This window comes from Oryctolagus cuniculus, chromosome 9 (assembly GCF_051225735.1).
Source record: "Oryctolagus cuniculus isolate XC-2025 breed Fujian yellow rabbit chromosome 9, ASM5122573v1, whole genome shotgun sequence".
In the NCBI taxonomy this organism is placed as follows: Eukaryota; Metazoa; Chordata; class Mammalia; order Lagomorpha; family Leporidae; genus Oryctolagus; species Oryctolagus cuniculus.
The window spans coordinates 2731189-2751711 of record NC_142875.1 but is presented as its reverse complement, the minus strand read 5'-3'; the positions used below and the strand labels follow the sequence as shown (position 1 = coordinate 2751711).

The 20523-nt window shown below is 55.9% G+C and overlaps 1 protein-coding gene across 1 annotated transcript in view; it reads right to left on the bottom strand.

Moving 5' to 3' along the window:
• Positions 1-20523, bottom strand: part of COL4A1 (collagen type IV alpha 1 chain) — a 130317-nt gene that overhangs the window by 59612 nt on the left and 50182 nt on the right. The window contains exon 2 of the mRNA XM_051849972.3: positions 19113-19172. Coding sequence (XP_051705932.1) covers positions 19113-19172 — 60 coding nt within the window. The remainder of the gene's footprint in view (positions 1-19112; positions 19173-20523) is intronic.

The window sequence follows — 20523 nt, the reverse complement described above, 5'->3', positions numbered from 1 at the left end:
CCGGGCATCCACAGGGCTCAGCAGAGCAGGTGCAAACGCCCGGAGGCCCTTGGCGCAGGAGGGGATGCGGAATGCTGGCTCCTTCTCCCTGAGGCCCTGGGACAGCTGGGAAAGAAACGCGTTCCCACACTAAGACCTGTTCAGAGGAAGAACTACTTCAACACATCCATCCATCGCCTGCATTAACATCAAGAAGATAGCTACAGGAAGCATCGGCAATAGACGGCTCTGGCGCCCGCAGCCAACAAATGGGGGCAGTTACTTTTCAGAGGTAGGAAAACGCCACTCAAAATAAAATAACACCACCCTGCAAGCAGCAGGCAAAAAGAAAGAAAGAAAAACCGAGCTGTGCACATGCGGCGACCCAACGTCGAGTCGGAGGGAAGGGGGAAAGACACACCACGCCAATCGGTGCTTTCTGTTCCATGGGGCGGGGTATTTTTAGAACTTCATTATTATTGGCAGCATCTCGTTGAGACCAGCAAAGATAAGATTTTATAATTCTTTTAATCGTGGAACGCACTGAGGACCCGAGCCAGAGGAACTGCTTTCTCCCAGTTTCTCACTGAGTCAGCACCGGGCCAGAAATAGAAATGAGCTCAGCCTGCAGCCGGCCCGCTGTTTCTGGGTCACTGGAGCAAGCAGGTTCCCAGAAGAATGTGGAGAATTCCCCGCAGTGATGTCAGCCGAGGCACCAGCCCTTTTATGTCCATTTCACAGATGGGGAAGTCAAGATGCCGGTGGCTCGCTGGCGGCCCTTGGGAACAGCAGGCAGACCTCTGAATTCCCAGTGCTTGCTTCCATTGCAAAAACACATTCTTTCCCAAACGTCACCACAGCACTTAAGCAATCCGCACGGCCCGGGCGTTTGGAACTGAAGGGCTACCAAGGAAGTGACCCCTTCACTGACACGGCTCTGGCCATCCCCCACATTTTTTAAACTTCCCTAATCTTTTGTCCAGACAAAAGTGCCTATGAATAATCTAACAGCCCACGGCCTGTCCAAGGCTGTTATGGGAACCGGAGCAGAGCAGGCAGACAGGAGAAGCATTCAGAGAGCCACACAGCCAGCAAGCAAAGAGCAAGTGTCGCATGGAGGCCAAACGACTCCTCCAAGCTTCCAGCAAATTTCCACCGGGACCGCGGGAAAAGCCAAGAGCTGGACGTGTTGTCCAGAAGCTACCGGTGCCAGCAGTCTCTGAGCCAGACTCTGCAGCTGCAGCCGGCAGGGCCCTGATGGTGACCACCCTTCTGTGGGAGCTCCAGGACCCCTGAGGGTTCCCAGGAGGAGCCGGGAGGACATGGTGTCCACATGAGTCACGCCAGGCAAAGCTGGAAGGCACAGCCGCTGCTGGCCACGGCCGCCCCAGCACGGAAGGCAGCAACGCGAGGCGAACGCTGCAAAACATACACAAAGAGTTTTGGTGCCAACGCCTCTGGACATCCTTCTTGAGCATCGGAGCGATGGCTGCGGACAGAAACGAGACTCCACACCAGCAGTGAAAGCGACTGCTGCTGGGCCCTCCATGATGAAGTCCGAACACGGGGAGGAAGAACAAAAGGCCACTGTTCATTCATATGAGAGCGCACAGCACCGAGAGTAATGGCGGCGTCCAAATCGGCCCTTCCAAATGGGGCAGGAGACAGAACTGCACACACGGAGCAGCTGCAGGTTTTGCTAATTGTCTGAATCAAGCATACAGCTTTCATAAAAAGCCATAAAACAGGGGAAGAAATGGCTCTTTCATAGGACCCAGTTGTTTCTTCCCTCTTCTAACATTGCCCACAAGCCCATGCTGCAGGAAGTCCAATGTCACGTGTCCAAGTCAAAAATCAAACACAGACAAAGCTCCCATCCCTGGAGGACAACACAATGACCACCAGCAAAAACGGGGCTGACCCCAGAATCCACACAGAGCCGGCGGCCGTCACGGACCCTCGGACCGGCCGGCACGCTGGGCCCATCTCGACGGCCAGCAGGGAAGCCTCAACCCTGAACCGTGTTTCCCAGGGCCACGGATCTATGAGGGCTGAAGCACACATGGAGACGCTGCTGGAGACTGGGGTTGTCCTCCAGGCCCCGCCCAGACTGGCCACATGGGGACAGCACGTGGCCCACAGCCACAGCAGGAGGCGACTCTCATGAGCTCTATGCTAACTGCTTGCCAAAGGCACTGTGCTGTCCACTCACAGGCCTGGGCACATGCCTCAGCTGATGGACTGCCCAACAGCAGGGCCAGCAGGCCATGGACGCGTCCTAAAAACCAAGGGACCGGGCAGGTGGGATCCAGGCACCCCTCCCAGTGCAAACACCATGGCCAAGCAGGAAACAGGAGAAGCGCCTCCAGGGACAGGACGGCGTTAGCAGTGTCTCCCAGGCCCCGGGTGCCGACTTCAGGCAAAGCCACAGAGAAGCGGGGCCAGGGGGTGGGGGTGGGGGCGTCTGAAAGCCCTCACTTTGGGAGCCAGTGCTCGCTAAGCACGCGGTGATGAGGAAGTGACTTCGGCGCAGGGGTCACAGTCAGTGGGTGACTGCAAAACCGGGCCAAAAATTCCACAAATCCAATTCCTGGATCCCGGCCACCATCGGACATCTGCAGGGCCACCTCCTGCATGCCGGAGCTGCTGGGAAAGGGGTGGGCAGCTGCGGCCCAGGTCAGGGGTCACGGAAGAGCTCCATGGCGGGTGGGGGGGTGGTAGGGGCGGCGCTGGGAGCTGCCTGCAGCCCAGATTTGCCATCACAGCAGAGGCTGCAGGGGCGGGGGGGGGGGGGGGGCGCTGCTGGCCCCCCCTCCTGGGAGGAGGGCAGGGCTACAAACCCCACGGGACGGACCCTTAGAAGAGCACGGATGTGTTCACGAATACGCTCATTCCTCCCAGCGCCGCCACGCACGCTGCAGGCGGGCTCATGAATGCTGGGTGCCGGGGGGCAGGAAGGAGTGCAGCCGGGGGCTTGGGGCCCCAGCCTCGATGTTCCCATGCCCCGGTGCAGCTGCAGGCAGCAGGGTCAGGAGCCCCGGGTGCTGGCCGGAACGCCTGGAGCTCCATAGCGGAGGTCGCCCTGGCCAGGAGCCCCTGCAGGGGCCGCATCTGGCGAAGGGACAGAGGAAAGGGAGGCTTCACTCCCAGGAGGAGCACATTCCCACCTTTCAAAGCCAAAGGACCTGAAGAATAGGAAGATGTTAGAATTAATAAGCAAATAAAAGTCCTCCCCCGGGGTGGGGGGGGCTCAGAGCCTGGAAGATGGGCTCTATCTCTAGGTGTCTGGTGGAGCAGCAGACCCCACCCCACCCCCACTTTACAGACCTTGGGGTTTTCCCCTGGACATGGCTGGGCTGGCTGTGACCCACTCCCTCAGGTGTAGAAGCTGACAGGGTCTGTGTGCAGAGCGGGGAACACGGTGCTGGGGGCCCCTGGCACACTCAGCAGCTGGGCTGGCTGTGACCCACTTCCTCAGCTGCGGAAGCCGATGGGGTCTGTGTGCAGAGCGGGGGACATGGTGTTGGGGGCCCCTGGCACACTCAGCAGCTGGGCTGGCTGTGACCCACTTCCTCAGCTGCGGAAGCCGATGGGGTCTGTGTGCAGAGCGGGGGACATGGTGCTGGGGGCCCCCGGCACACTCCACAGCTGGGCTGGCTGCAGACGAAGCGACGTGGACAGGCCCCTGTGTCCACGGCTTCGCCTGGCCGGCCACGTCCACACTGGCCTTCCTGCCTTAGGATGCTGGGATGGAGAATCCCGACCCCAGCGGCCCCGGCTCCAGGAGCCAGCTCTCCGGCACAAGCTGCAGCTGGGGAGCCCCCGCCGGGAGACAGGGCGGTGTCAGGATCCCGCCCCTCCACCTGCTTGCTCTCAGCCGTTCTCCCACCCAACCACAGCAAGGGCAGCTGCTCAGGCTCGCCCAGCCACAGGCTTGAACTTAGGGGGCAGGACCAGGAGCTCCCCCCACCACAGCCCCAAGCCCACCTCCTTTTTCTTCCTGTTTCTGCTTCTACCTGTGGGACCCCTGCCCAGACAGCTCAGTTGGAAACGGGGGTCTCCCCAGAAACAGACACCCACAGCTCCTCGGGCCCTTGTACCTCGCACACCCCCAGAGAATTTCCACTAGCCGTGCCTACCTTGGAGAGGACGTGAGGGAAACCTCCCAGCCCTAACAGGCACTGCCCGAGGTTCCAGCTGGGGGCAGGACCCAGTGAACAGAGCCCCCAGTGGAAGAGACCCTGCACACACTCTCACCTCTCGCCACCAGAGGGAGCCCTGGGCCCATACACTGAGCTTTCTTTTTTCCATTTTAACTAAAATGCCCCAGCACAGCGGGAGGCATAAAGCCCTTTTTCTCAAATATTCCCTGTTAATATATTACTGTGAATGATGTCAAGTGCACACATTCTTGTGGGCACAGATGAGGGAAATCAGTGTTGTCAGGCCCAGAGAGCTCCACGGGGAAGAACTCGCATTAGAATTCAAAACGTGATCAAAAGCACACATTTAAAACTGGCGACCCGAATCCTGAGGCTGTAAGTCGGGAGTAAACGCTGGGATTCTAGAGACAGTGTGAACTGTGCATGGTTTTCGGGTTGCTTTTCGCATCGTCTTATGAAATGAGAAGAGAATCTGAATCCAATTGCAGTTCCAAAAACAAAGCCAGCCTGGTTTTCTGAATGACTGCAGGGAGCCCTACACTCTTGCCTAAAGCAAGACAAACAGGGCGGCAGGGGTCTCCAGCAAACCACAGCCGAGCCCCTGCCGACGGCTCTCGCCCAGGTCTGCTCTGGCTCTCCTACCGCTGTGGTGTTGGCCCAGCGGGGGGCTTTCCTGGTAGGCGCTGAGCTGAACAAACCCCCCCAAAACAGGCTGGGCCCTCGCTTTGCTTGCTCTCTTCCCGCACAGCGTGCAGGGGCCATCAATAAGCTGCTCTGCCACACAACCCCTTGGGGACCTGCAGGGTGACAGGACACCCCAGAGATGCCAGCACACACGGGCAGCCACGCACCGGGGAGGAAGGCTGGAGGGGCAGCGCCACCCTGCCTGGCCAGGGCCCTGGCTGGACCCCGCGGCTGACTTCCGGCTTCCCATTTCACTTCCTCCACAAGACCACCCTCAAAGAGCTGGAAACCAACAGCAGGTGCACGCCTGGCTCAGACGTGAGCTCCAGGCATGGCAGGGACGACCCCGCTTGGGACTGGCAGAGTGCACACACGGCCCCAGCCTGCAGCAGCACGCCCACGCAGGGACTTCCACAACAATGCATCGGGATTCTGTGCCGAGAGTGCGGCCCCCTAGCGACTGATAAGACACCCACAGGAGATGACTTCCCTGCTAGTCTGGACTAAGAAAACATCTTTCTCATGCATTCCGTTTCATTTTCACAACCAGAAAACCAATAACCTTGTGCTTCAGGAAGTGTATTCCACTTTATCAGAGGATGTGAAAAATACCAGTCAGTGCATAACTAAACAGTTTTTGGAGGATTTTCATGTTACCATGGCTAAGGATGTTATTAACTTGAACTTGAAAATGCATGTGGGTGTGACCGGCTCTTGGAACAAAACTAGGACACATAAAAGTCAGGAAATGCCAGAAACTAGGTCACGTACTGTTTTTTTACTGGTCTGTGATAACAGTAAACATGACAAAATGCCAAAGAAATATTTCTGACAACAAAAATTATAATTAATAATAGAAAAGCATGCAAGATATTCTTCAGGTTTAACCTTTAAATTTGGATCTTGATTTTCTTTCCCTTAAAAATACACTAAGGGGACCTGCAGGGTGACAGGACACCCCAGACAGTTAGCTGTCAGCCGTGGGCATGATGGGTACAGACCCCAGCCCTGCAGCCCTCGAGGGTGGTCCCGCAGCAATGGCCGGTCCCCGCCAGGCAACCCTGCAGGATGTGGGAGCCGCCGTGACAGCCCCAAGCCTGCCATCTTCCTCTTTGCCCTGCTCGGGGCACAGCCAGCACACAGTAGGTGCTCCATAAACACATTCATGTTAAAGATCCCATGACAGGTGCCTCCCGAGAGGGTCGGAGCCCCGCTCCAGCCTGACTGCCCGCGGGTCTCTCATCACCCATGCTCTCACTTCAGTAACAGCGTCCACTGGTGAGAACCCGAACCCACAACTGGAAGGCGTGGCCCGTGCTCCGGTGCCAACCACACAGGCTGCCTGCGAAGGGGCCATGAGGCCCACCTGGCCGATCTCAACACCCAACTTCCAGGATCAAGTCTGACCAAGTCTTCCAGAATCGCATGGAACACTCAAGGAATGAGTGGGGCTACCGGCCGTGCCCTGGTTCCATCCACACACGTGTCTCCTGCACTTGTCCTGACTTCCACACCTCCCGGGCCAGCCGCCTGCTCCATGCTGCCTCCCAGGGTTTCCAAAGCACGTGACCGTGCAGTCCCCATGCCTGCTTCCCTCCACACAGGGCCCAGGGAGTCGCCTCTTACATTGCTGAGTCAGTTGGATAAGAAACGAGAATTCCGGGGTATTTCAAAACTGCAGGTTCTAAGAAATCTTCCCCGTTTTCCTCACGCACAGGGGTCTGTAGAGTCTGCTCCCGCACGGATACTTCTGAAATGAATTCTTCCACACCTGGAACATTCTGTCTTCTCTCTCCGGGTCTCTGCACCGTCAGCTTGTCCGGTGCCCAGCCCACGAGTGCCTGCAAACCCCTCACCCTGGGGAGCCCTGAGACACCGTCTCTCCCTCCCACTCAGTAATGCTGTGATCCACCCAAGGCGCTGTCATCATTCAGTGCCCCGTTGGTCACGCTCCGAATGGACAGGCAGCAGCAGTCTCAAGGTCAGACCAGCACAGGGCGACTTTGCCCACGTCACAGGATGTCATCTCCCAGCAGCCTGAGGCTTCACAAAAGCCACGGTTCGTGAAACCTCAGGAACGCGAGAGAGCAGCCATCCGTGGACTGAAGCAGCTAGGAACTGCGGGGCGGGCTGTGCACCTGGGCAGCCCACGGCTGCATCCCAGCGCCGGGCGTAGATGCCTGCCCTGGCTCCTGACTCCAGCTCTCCACCAGCACAGGCGCTGTGAGGCAGCAGCGGGGGTCCAGTGGTTGGACCCCCCCCACCCCGCTCCCCGCCCATGTGGGAGCCTCGGCTTGAGGGCCAGGTCCCAGCGCCAGCTGGGCCAGCCCCAGTCCTTGCAGCCACCTGGAGAGTGAAACAGCAGATGAGACCTCTCTCTCCCTCTTCCCCCCCCTTTCTCCCTCTCTCCCTTTCTCCCTCTCTCCCTCTCCAATATCAAAAAAGAAACACAAATAATTAACTGATCTGTAACTTAACTTTAGTAATGCTTTAAAATACACAGCCACTCAAGAGAAGACACTACGCAAGGTGCTAAAATTTTGTTTTTGCTTCTTTGGTCAAAAATCTTAGTTTTAAAACTGAACGGGCAAGAAACAGAGAGATAGGGAGAGACCTGGATGAAGCTCCTGCCCCCTGGCTTTGGCCTGGCCCCGCCCTGGTTTTTGTAGCTATTTGGAGAGTGAACCATTGGATGGAAGATCTCTCTCTCTCTCTCTCTCTCTCTCTCTCTCAATCGTGTAAGGGAAGGAGGGAAGGAGGGAAGGAGGGAAGGAGGGGAGGAGAGGAGGGGAGGAGGGGAGGGGAGGAGGGGAGGGAAGGAGGGGAGGGAAGGAGGGAGAAGGATAAGACAAGACAGGACTCAGAGCAGTTTGCCATGCTGGCATCCAGCGCAGGTAGCGGGTAAGACACTGCAGGAACACCCATATCCACATCTGAGAGCCTGGGTTTGAGTCCTGGCTCTGCTCCCAATTCCAGCTTCCTGATAATGCAAACCCTGGGGGGTGGCAGTGATGGCTCAAGTACCTGGGTTCTTGCCCCTGCCACGGGAGACCTGGATGGAGGTCCCAGCACGTGGGGTCAGCCTTGTGCAGCCCTGGATGTAGCCAGTATTGGGGCGTGAACCAGCAGAAGCAGGAATCTCTGTTTCTATCTCTCTGTGTCTTGCTCACAAACACATCCTAGAAAAAAATAAAACTAGGGCCCAAAGTTGTGGTACAGCTGGTTCAGCCACTGTCTGTGATGCTGGCATCCCATGTGGGCACCAGTTCAAGTCCCAGCTGCTCCACTTTCAATCCGGTTCCCTTCCAATGTACTTGGGAAAGTAACAGATGATGGCCCAAGTGCTTGGGCCCCTGCCACCCACACGGAAGACCCAGATAAGGCTCCAGGTTCCTGGCTTTGGCCTGGCCTAGCCCCGGCCATGGTGGCCATCCGGGAAGTGAACCAGTGGGTGGAAGACCGCTCTCTCTGTCTCTCCCTCTCTCTCTCCCTGCATGCCCCCCCATCTGGAATCAGAGCAGGGCCCCACACCTCTCAGGTTGCCATCAGGAGAAAACGGAAGCGAGCACCCAGGCCAACCCATGGGGATGGTTCCAGAAGAAATACTCCTAAAACGCCATGAGCCGAGAGCAGTGCGGCCAACCCAGTCCCAGCTGAGTCGGCGATGGCAACCCCTGGCCACATGGGCAGGAGACGGGAACCCACTGCTCAGCTGGGCACGGGGACCCAGCAGGAAGGCTGCAGGAGGGGTCCCTGTTGGACACTCAGGGAAACGTGTCCCTCCACACTCTGAGGACGTGCAGAGAGGGGCGAGAGGCAGCGTCCATGCCAGTGCCCCAATCTATCAAAATGGCCGCCCAAACCAGGGTCCTGGTTTGCCTTCCTGAGCCCTGCTCTGAACCGCCGGGGCCCTGCGGGAACTCAGCTGGCGTCCCCTCGGTCTGGGGCCTGGGGTTACTGGCAGGGCTTCCTCTGTCACCATACTGTAGGGCAGGGACCAGGCCGCTCTGTGGGCCTTCCAGGACCATTCCAGGAGCCCAAACAGGGGAGGAAAGAGGGGGGAGAGTGGGCATGGCCGCTCTGCCTCGGCAGCTGCTGGACCCACTGTAGCCAGGATTCATTCTCTACCAAGTCTCGCAGGAAAACCGTTCCAGGCTCAAGCACGGAGCCAGATGACACGACCTCAGAATTTACATCCACAGGACGACTGTGGGCTTCTTACCCGTGACCTGTGCATGAACCCCTACAGGTAATGCAACGACACACCAAAGAATGCAAACAGTTACACTGCCGGCTTCCCTGGGACACGGGACACTGGTTCCCATGCTCTGACGAGACCTGGGAGAAAGTCCCGTCCCTCAATCATTACCCAGGGCGGACATTACCCAGGGTGCCCTTCACCGTGTACGGATTCTCACGCCCAGACTGACAGAAGTGGGACCTGAGTGGGGCACCTAAACCAGGAGTGCTTTGGGTGCAGGTTCTGGAAAATCTCCAAAAACCAACGCTGGTCTGTCCTGGGAAGACATCGTGAGTCAGGCCAACCTGGGCTCTCACAGGTCCGGAAGTGGGCTCTCGGCACAGTGCTCGCCAGCTCCCCTCCCCGCCACTCTCTCTCGGGTCTGCCATAGGGGGCTCCGTGCCTGCAGGCTCTGCCCTCCCCTGGCGCCGTCTGGTTTGCTCATCAGCCCTGACTCACTGTTCTCCGCTTGTGGGGCACTGTGCCCCCCGCTTCGTGGGCAGGGCCACTCTGCAGTCGCCCGGCACAGCTCCGTGCTCTGGAAACATCTGTGAATGTGCATGGTTCCCTAGCAACAATCCGGAGCAAAATCCAGTGGCTCAGTTGTCATTTGTCAGGGTTTATCTTATGCGTCTTTGATCTTGAATTAAAACAGAGTCTCATTTTGCTCCTTTTAAAAGAAAGCTATTTTCCTGCCAGCCAATGTTTGGTCAGAATCATATTTATAAAAAGTAATGTTTTCCATAAACAGTCAGAATGAGGGCTACCAGTGCATCCTCCTATAAAGTGTCTGGACTCTAAAAGTCACAGGACCTGCCTCTGCAGTTGAGATACCAGCAGGCCCAGGACGCCTCCGAACATGGAAACAAAATAACTATTTTCAAAGCTGCCCTGGATGAAGCGAGTTCCAAATACAGTTGCAAATGGAGAGCTCTCAAGTGTTACCAGTCGACTCCAAGGCCAGTCTGGCAGGTCTCCCAGGCACGTGGCCACGGGGCAGCGGCGTGGGTGGAATGGAACTGGCAGACGCACCGGGCCTGGGGACAGCGCACGATCCCATTTCCTATATACCAGCAAGGCAGGGCGCCCGGCTGTGTGCACACCAGGGGGAACGCATTTAGCAAGGGTCCAATGGCAGAATGTGGCTGTGTCACTTTTAGACCAAACCATGTTTTTAAAACAACAAAACTCCTTTGTTTAAAAAAAAAAACTGTCAAAAAAGACAAAAGTAGGTGAATGTGGGAACCCACACGCGTTCTCACGATCGTCGGGCCAGATGCTGACTCATGTACAAGATGTGGAAATAGGAAACGGGGGACATCTGGAAAAAATCTAGGCCTTGAAAGACAGCAGACAAAACATGGAAAAGGAAAAGAATAGGCACTCCCCCGGGGACCCCTGGAAGGCGAGGCGCGGAAGACCCCGCCACTTCCTGCAGGCGGCACCAGCGGGCACGAGGGCAGGAGCCACATACTCGGGGCTGCCGGGACGGCAGCAGAAACACAGGCATTTCCCCCGGGTCCCGCCACGCGGTATCGGCACTGCGGAAGGTTTGCTGGGAGGTTGGACTGGGAGCACCTGTGCGTATCAGCACCTCGGGAGAGGCAGGAGCAACAGGAGCACGTGGCCGTGTCGGCGACGTGAGGGCGGACGACAGGCAGGCTTGGCTTCCCCTGCGCTTGGAGGGGTGAGGGCGCCCGGAGGCCGGTGAGAGGATCGATGGCTCCAGACAGACCTCCCAAGTGAGCCCCTCGTTTTTCCTCCATGGAAAACATCCCAAAGCCACAAATGCACCACCTAAGGACACCGCTGTGGTTCTCAGAACAGCCCAGCCTCTCTCCAATGCCGGCCCTAGCAGCTCTGCTCCAGGGAGGGCCTGGCCCGTTTCTCAGTCTCCTGGTCTCCACAGGGGACTGAGAGGCGCTGGATGGTCCAGGCCTTCATGTCCAGGGTTCTCCTCTGCACACTCTGTCCACCCTCTTACCACTACCTGGGGCACATGGCCACCACACCCACGCCGCGTACACGGGGATGGATCTTAAAGTCCTAAGTTTGCTCCCGACCAATCCTTTCAGCAATACAGGGCATCCCCAGGCCCCAGGACAACCCGGTCAGAGTGACCTGGTCAGACAGGCCCAGCTGGCAAAGGGGGTGAAATAAGGGGGCGGGGTGCTGTCCATGAGGTCCCCCGCCCTGGGAAGCTGAGCTGCTACGCTAGCCGGCTGGGCTAAGCGTGACCACAGCCAGCAAAGCGTCTCACTTCCCCCATCGCCATCCCATAGAAAACACCTGATACGGTGCCAAAGGTGGCCAAGGAGCCACGTATCCTCGCCAGCCTCACAAGCCCCGGTCACCTCCATCGCACTCAGCGCCAACCGCACACATCTCGTGCTTACTGAAAAGCTGCCTAAGAATTTCACTAAGTAGCACTGTGTGGTGCATTTCTATACCTTGAAAGTGAGAGAGTGGAATTTCTTTTTAAATATCCTAGACTTTGAAATTCTCATTGATAACAAATCTGGCCCAGGGCCTCTCACATAATAATTGCTAAAGTAGTAGTAATTCATTGTTACTAGGCTAACCTAGTGAGCTTACACAACATTTCAAAGAGTCTACATAAAAATATTTGCTCTTATTTGCTTGAGAAAAGAATTTAGTATCTAGGAAGAAATAGGACAACTTTTTAACATCTCAGACAATGGTTCATAAAATGTAATCCATGAGAAAGAAGCTTCAATATGTTGTTAAAAATAATAAAAAGATCACCTTTTTAATAGTCTTTGATGAGCAAAACCTGTCTACCAAAATACTTCGAATAAGGAATGAAGAGAGAATAAAAGTCTATATATAAAGTATAACATAAAAAACACTTTATTCCTATACTTTTGTTTCATAATGAAGCCATGGCTAGAATTATTTCAATTATTAGCCATGTGTAAAGTTTTAAAAGGGTCAATGAAATAAACAGCATCTAGAAATAAAGACTACTGAATTCTCTAAAATATCAGTAGAAGAGTGTCCCGAAAGAGAGCCTCACACCTAGGATGTAAGGACAGCAAAGGAAAGATCCTGGTGTTAGGACAAAGCAAAACCTTGCAGAGCAATCGTCGACTCCAAGTGGCGCCTTTTTGGCATAACGGCACCATGGCACAGCCGCGCCCGGGGATGGCCGTCTAACACGGAGCCAGGAGACACCGCAGCACGTCTGCCCGCGACAGCACACAGCAGGCCCCCGCAGAAGGGAGCACTCGGAATCCCCTCCGATCGGAAGACTGGGCCCCTCCCTTCTCTGCAGATCCAATTTAGAGCAGTCCTTGCAGAGGGGACGTTTCTGTCTTTCACACATCCTGGGAGGACACAGCGCCCGGCACAGCAACACTGGGAAACCCAGGCTGCTCACTCACCACAGCGCTAAAGGCAGAGCCCGCGGATGGGTAAACCTCCTCTCCCCGGGCAGGGAAACACTGAGGGGCGGGTTGACGCCCTCTGGATGTCCTTGACTTATGTCCAGAAGGCCCAAGTGCTACAGCCACAGTGGCTTCCAGAGTGCACAGGCAACAGTGAGAACCACCCACTGTTAACCATGGCAGCGGACTCCCCATAGGGCGGGGCAGAGGCCGGGGACCCGGGGGGGGGAGGGGCAGAGGGCCCCAAAGCTCCCCAGGCAGGGGTTTCTGCATCGCTTGGCTCAGGCCCGGCATCCTAACTCTAAATCTCCCTCCCCTGGAGGATTTTATCCTTAAGGCTCGTGAGACAGGCATTCCCCAAGGCGAGGGACCACCTGCTAGCTTGGGCTGGGGCCCCTGCAGCCCATCTCAACTGGGAACAGGGACTCCAAACCCATCTGACCTGCTCTATGCCACACGCAAGGGGCTGCCTGTGGCTTGGGGGTCCCACTTCTCAGGAGCCGGCTGAGCCTCCTGGGTTCCAGGAGCTGGGAGGTCTGCCCACGGCCCCAGAGGCAACACTTTTCCTGTGCAGGCACCTGGAGATGGGCTTTGGAGGGCTTGCTTCCCGTGGCAGGTGGATGTGCCCACCAGATGTCCACGGACTCACTCTCCGAGACCGAAGCTGGCTCGAGACGCCAGGCCATTCTGAACATTGCCTTCAGCTGGCTCAATGCTCTCAGAGTAGGGCGGGATGGGTGCCCTGCCTGGGACTTGAATGCTGTCATTGGCCTGCCAACAGCGCTAAGAAGTGGGGCCAGTTCTGTGGTTGTCAGTGCAGGGCAAGCCTGTCCCCTCCCCCAGCCAGTGACTTGCTAACTGATCACAATCGGGGTGTGGGTCACTGGGGTGCTACTGGCATCCAGTGTGTAGGAGGTGACAGCCTAGAGTGCACAGGCTACCCCTTCACCCGCAAAATCATGCCCCTCAAATTGTGAATCGCGCCACAGCTAAAAACCCTGAGCTAGCTAGTTTCTTCCATGGCCAAGTGGGGATTTAATAATAGGCATTAAAAATATTCAGCACCACGCCGGCCCCAGAGTAGACACACAAGAATGCACACTGGCCTCTTTCTCGCCATGACGTCGTAAGCCGGGACTTCTCCATCCTGACAGGAACCTAATGCGTGCAAGCGGGGGCGGGGCCCAATGCTACGATGCAGGAGGCCTGACGGGGACAGGCGCTGGCTGCGCAGCTGGGACCACGACGTCGTAACGCGGGCGAGCAGGATCCTGCACACACTCAGCACGCCCTCAGCCCACAATGCCACATTCAATCTGCCCCAGACTGCCAAGGCCAGAGACTGAATGACTTCCAGATTGGCCACGGCCCCAACCCTTTCAGATCAGATAAGGCACACATTTTAGATAAAAGGGAAGCGAGTGGGAGGGGGGGAGCTCTCCCTGGTGACTGCTATCACTGCACAGACCCCCGGCTGGGGAGGGGCTGGGGTGCACTGACAGCTGCGGGGGCGGGGGGATAGCAGGGCCATGCTGTTGTCCTCCATCTCTGTGAGCACCCGGCCATCAGGGGGCTCCGGTGTTGCCGCTACTCACTAGCAATCCCAAGATCCCGCCCGTTCATCACACTGGAAACCAGCAGACCCTCCTGTAATGGCCATCGAGGGGCTGTCCACAAGAGCCAGTGGGCAAAATGCCCACGGATGCAGCCTCTTCTACCTGACAGGTCGGGCGAGTGGGCAGACCTGCGGCAGCCTCGAGGCCGCTTCTTCCAGGAAGTCTTCCGTCTCCTCTACTGCTTCTCCTGGACTATATTCCATGGGCACCTTGGACCGCTCCAGCTTAGGTGACTGGGCACAAGGTCGCAGGACATAGGGATAGCTTTAGGAACACGTGGGCCCTCGTGGTTAGGTTATTTCCAAGATTTCTTGTGTAGTCTTTCAGTAAAACGCAAATGGTTCATTTCCGTGCAGACAGCGCAAGGCCTGGGAATGTACGGCCTTTCCTACAAGTTCAAGTGGCTGAGAAAATCGAGTTGTCCAGGAAAAGAGGAGCTGCACTCGGCTACTTCTGGGGTCAGCATTCCAAGCCCTAATCAGTTTAAGCAGACCGCATTCCCACACTCGGTAGTCTCTGGAGGAACACCACCCATCCTCTGCAAACGCCGAGTTAATTACCTGGGAGAAAACGTCCCAGGGGCTGCCTGGCCATTCAGGCCAATTGGAAAATGAACAGTGCAGCAGAGACTCCGAAATCCAGGGAGAGCAAGAGGAGTTAGCGCTGAACTCAGGATAAACAACCTGGTACTGTATCGACTGCTTGATAACGATGAAATTATTAGAGCAGCGACGATCTGTTGTGTTGAAGAGTATTTGGCATATCTGGAGACTATGAGACGTTCTGTCCGTAACCACATCTCTATAGAAGACAAACTTAGCTACGAGACTTGGCGATTTATACGGGAGGCATGCCAGCTTCCGCGAGGGTATCGGCGAGGGGTAAGCAGTATCTCACGGTACCCCTCGATGCAAGCGGGGAAACCTGTCTCAGAACCGAGGACTTCCGGGTTTCTAAGGTGCAACACCACCCGGTTAGCTGAGTCGAACTCTCCTACTGTTGATGCTACTTTGAAAAACAACTCAAATGTCATTTCATTCATAGACATTTGAGACGATCACAAGTAACTCCTCTAGGAATCACCATCAGCTCAAAGACTCTGCATTCACGTTGGCCTGCACTTGACAATCGCCTAGCGCTCCCAGGACCCGGATGCCCTGAGAGCAGGCCGCGGGCAGGGGCAGTGCAGGCGCCCAGTTCCTGTCCCCGCCGCGCCAGCCCGGATGGCTTCCTTTGTTAGCTGACTTTGGATGACAGAAACGGAACCAGGTCTGAAACCCCAGCTCAGTTAAGCCCCAGGCCTTTGGCTTCCTTAAGTTGATTGCTTTACCAGGACTCCGGAGACAATAAGGGGAAGTTTCCCATTTCCTCCTTGGGTGGGAGGAAGGGTCTTTGGCCCTCTTGGGGCTGCGTGAGCCACCAGAGCAGACACAGCTCAGATTGGAAAGCCAGCGGCTCTACTGTCAGCACATGGGCTGCCGGGCGCCGGCTGCCGCCTCTGGCTCCGCGTGGCACAGTCAGAATGGTGTGGCCTGAAGCCTGCCAGTGTTCTGTCAGCATTCTTGAGGCTATAACAAAACGAAAACTGCAAGCCGGGCCAGGCCAAAGCGCAGGTGCCGAGGCAGGGCGGAGTCCAGGCCCGTGGCGGAGGTGCTGGGCTCCCAGGGAACCTTCCGGAGGCCCAGCGAGGGCCAGGGCTGGACCCCACACCTCCCAGCCCAGTCCCATCAGGGCTCTGGGGTTTGCCCACCTCAAGGCTTAAATGGGTCAGAGCAGGAGCTGGCATGAAGCCTGCTCAGGAGACAGCAGCCCCGCCCAGGGATGCACCTTGTCCCCGTGCAGCGCGCCCCGGAGGCAGGGGCCACCGTCACCCCGGGCCCTGATCCACACAGCCCCGGCCTCGGCTGAGTGACTGGCCCACGTGAAGACCCCTTCTCCCGGATCTTCCTCAGAGGGCATCTGACCGACTTGGACAGGAGACGGCTCCACTCTGACCGACAAGCATCAAGATACGAAGCAGAAGAACATCGCGGCCGCACCTCCATCAATCTACCTTGTTTTATTCAGATGAGAGTTTTTGACTGAAAATGAGGCTCAGTGGGGCAAAAAGGCACGCATAGGTTTACAGGTGTGAACACAGCAGCGAAGTCAGAGTTCACGGCCAGGGAGGGGCCCTGTTCTCTCTTCTGCAGGAGAGTCGGGCAGGACAGGATGGGCCCCGGTCTCCCTCAGAGCGCAAAACGCCGACGCCTGGGTCCCCGCCGACCCTGGCCCACCAAGAGCTGCAGAGGGAGCAGCGCCAGTGACGGCGCCCCATTCCCCGATGGTTGCCGCCCCCCAGGTCTATTTTATAGCTTGAGGAATTCCTGCATTGGTTCATTGTATTCACGTGAATAAATCATATTAGATTTTGTTAAAAGTCTTTGTGGTATGAAAAATACTTTCTTGGTGCTGGCACTGTGATGTACGTAGAGAGTAAAGCTGCCTGCAGTGCCAGCATCCCATATGGGCACTGGGTCAAGACCCAGCTGCTCCACTTCCAATCCATCTCTCTGCTATGGCCTGGGAAAGCAGCAGAAGATGGCCCAAGTCCTTGGGCCCCTGCACCCACGTGGGAGATCCAGAAGCTCCTGGCTCCTGGCTTCTGATCAGCTCAGCTCTGGCCATTGTGGCCATCCAGGGAGTGAACCAGCAGATGGAAGACCTCTCTCTCCCTCTCTCTCTCTGCCTCTCTGTAACTCTGCCTAAGAAAGAAAGAAGGAAAGAAGGAAAGAAGGAAAGAAGGAAAGAAGGAAAGAAGGAAGGAAGGAAAGAAGGAAGGAAGGAAGGAAGGAAGGAAGGAAGGAAGGAAGGAAGGAAGGAAGGAAGGAAAGAAGGAAGGAAGGAAGGAAGGAAGGAAGGAAGGAAGGAAGGAAAGAAGGAAAGAAGGAAAGAAGGAAAGAAGGAAAGAAAGAAGGAAAGAAAGAAGGAAAGAAAGAAGGAAAGAAAGAAGGAAAGAAAGAAGGAAAGAAGGAAAGAAGGAAAGAAGGAAGGAAAGAAGGAAAGAAGGAAAGAAGGAAGGAAAGAAGGAAGGAAAGAAGGAAAGAAGGAAGGAAGGAAGGAAGGAAGGAAGGAAGGAAGGAAGGAAGGAAAGAAGGAAGGAAAGAAGGAAGGAAAGAAAGAAGGAAAGAAAGAAGGAAAGAAAGAAGGAAAGAAAGAAGGAAAGAAAGAAGGAAAGAAAGAAGGAAAGAAGGAAAGAAGGAAAGAAGGAAAGAAGGAAAGAAGGAAAGAAGGAAAGAAGGAAAGAAGGAAAGAAGGAAAGAAGGAAAGAAGGAAAGAAGGAAAGAAGGAAAGAAGGAAAGAAGGAAAGAAAGAAAGAAAGAAAGAAAGAAAGAAAGAAAGAAAGAAAGAAAGAAAGAAAGAAAGAAAGAAAGGCAAGCACAGAACACGAGATGGATCGCAGCTGGCATGGAGGGATCCGAAACCGTTCTCCCAGACGCCACCACTCTAAAGCCAACCAGGGAACTGTGCAGCCAGCCACTGTGTGCACTTAACAGCTAAAAAGAAATCACAGGATTTTCCGTTCAGGAGAATTTGCAGGATCGCAGAAGTGTGAGTCCGTGACTCCATGGATCCTTTGACAGGCAGCGCCTGGGTTCAACTCCTGCCCCCGCCTCCTGCCAATGAGCTCCTGGGGGCAGCACGGTAACTCCAGTACCTGTGCCCCTGCCGCTCACAGAGACCTGCTCTGCGCTCCTGGCTCCTGGGTTAGGTCCTGGCCCAGCCCCTGGCCAAGTTCCCACTCACTATGGGCATTTGTAGAGACGGAAGATCTCTCTTCTCCCACCCTGCCACACCCCAAATAAAGAAATATTTAAAAAAAAAAAAAAGGTTCCTAAGCTGGCCTGAAAGACGATGAAAGATGCCTCCAGCTCGCTGAGAACGGGGCGTGGTGCAGAGTACAGCCAGGAGAACAGGGCCCCGCCCGCGTGTGCACCTGCGCTGGAGGCCAGGGCTTCAGGGAGGGATTACTGTTGCCTCAGGCACACCCGGTCTCCACAGTGACCACAGCTGCCGTGGGGGATACAGCCCCGTCCTGTGGGTGGAAACCAGACGCGGCCCTCCCTCTCTGAAGCCAACAGCAAGGCACAGACACGACACGAGGGCTGTCCTGTCTCTGGAGAGAAGCCTGCCTTTACCTAGACCCACAATCCTCGAAGAGACGGAGGAGCATCCAGGCTTAGAAAAAAATGCGTGATTTTACATCTAGGGAATAAAGAAACGCTACTTTTATAAATAAATCCAGACCAGGATGTGTGTATAAAAATTGTCTAAAAAAGTATTTCAGGGGCCAGCCTTGTGGTGCAGCAGGTCAAGCCACTGCTTGCAACACCTGCATCCCACGTAAGCATCGGTTCGAGTCCCGGCTGCTCCACTTCCAATCCGGCTCCCAGCTAATGCACCTGGGAAAGGAGCAGAAGACGGCCCAAGTGCTTGGGCCCCTGCACCCATGCAAGAGTGCTGGCTTTGGCCTGGCCCAGCTCTGGCCATTGCCACCATGTGAGGAGGGAACCAGTGGAGGGAACAGCTGTCTCTCGGTAGCTCTGCCTTTCCAATAAACAAGTTTTTCTCAAAAAGAAAATCACTAATTTCAATAGAAGGCCTCAGTTTGAATAGAAACTCTGCTCTTCAGGAAAAAAGCTCAAACTCTAGCTTTTCTACATCGATTCCGGAAAGCACAGTTGACTCAACAGCTCTTCTGCCAATACATGTGCTCCTGGAGTCAGAACAAAACTAACCAAATCCCTTTGTTTATATTTACTGCCACTGAGGAACACAGACGGTAGGGAAGAGGAACAGTGTCTGGACAGGACGTTAGAGTGGCTGGTTCCTTCCCACCGCTCTGGGGCCATCGTGAAAATGGTAATGGGGCTTTCGCACGAATCCTCGCTTATCTGGCGAACCGTCGCGCGTTGGGTCTGAACGCCGCGATAGAGGTGGCAGTGCCCAAGGAAGCCGTGGGGCTCGGAGGTCGGCTACTCACCTTCTGTCCCTTCACTCCGTGGCAGTCACACTTCCCGCAGCCGGAGCCAGCGCAGCCACCCTGCAATACAGAGAACACCTTTCAATAGGGGAACGCGCTCACACCGAGGTCAGCGTTTGGCGAGTACGACACTGCCGTCTCGCCTACTCAAGAGAAAACGCCCGCCCGCGCGTGTCGAGCAAGATCTTGAACTGCTGCACATCTGGCTGGGTTGCCAGGGGGCTGCTGAGCACCGGTCCTCGCCGTGCAACTCCCTTCTCCAACCCAACGAGGGAACGCACCTCGGAGCATCAACCACAGACCATGCGTTCCAAAAACGTGAAGGGAACCACCCATGCTTCTCGTCCATTTCCAAGTTCTGTTTTCAGTGGGCTCATCCGGGACACCAGCCATGCCTGCAAGGCTATGGGACCGGCACATCTCATGTGGGGGCCGAGGGCTCTGAGTGTGGGGTCCAGGCTGTGCCCCTCACTTGCCCAGGGACACACAAGCACACGAGTGGCACCTGCACAGACAGTAACTGAATGAGCAGATGTTTAAGTCCAAGTCTTAAAGAACAGACTTTTGAACTCAGTTAAAGAGCAAGTATTCCATCAGAGAAAATTGAACAACAAAATGTTCTTTCAGTTCATCTCTAACCTAGGCATCAAAGTTAAAAATGCCAGGAGAAGAATCCCAGGGTATGAACCAACACGAGTTCAAACGCACATCAGGTGCCACCGACAGCCATCATCTCATCTGCCAATCCTAAGACCATTCTGGACGTAGGTGCTGGACCCCCACTGTACAGTCCTGGAAACAGAAATCGGGCCGAAGTTGAAACGAGAGCCCAGCATCAACTTCCGCGAGAAACACTCCCACCCCTCTGAAAGACGTCTGACACCGCGTGCACACATCTGCCATTTCCCCAGAGGAACCCAAATTCTAAATCAGGACCGACAGAGGCGGCGTGGACGGGCCACCAGGGGGACGGAGCCAACACCCGAGTGCCGAGGCACCAGCTTGGCCTCGCGTCCGACGAGGAAGGGCTGCGGTGCCGTGCTCAGGTGGTAACAGCTCCGCGGAACCCCGGCCGCGCCTCTCGACGGCCCGCGAGCACGTGAAATCTGTGTTTCCCACACTATGCTCAAGTCTCAGCCCCGTTGCCACGGAGATCTTCAGCCTAAAACAATGGCATCTGGAGACGCTTATTTTATAAGGTTAAATCTGAACAATGCCTCCAAGACAGTAAGCTGTTCTTAATTTTCTACTTTGGAAATGGGGACGTTGGCGACCCGCCCAGTAAGCTCCAGAGCGTGCAGACCCGCTCTTCCGCAGGCTCACGCCTATGGCAGTCTTCGGCCCCCGCTCTCCCGTCCCCTAACGGTTCCCATCTGTGCACACGGCTTTGGGGGAACCGCTGGAGCCATCC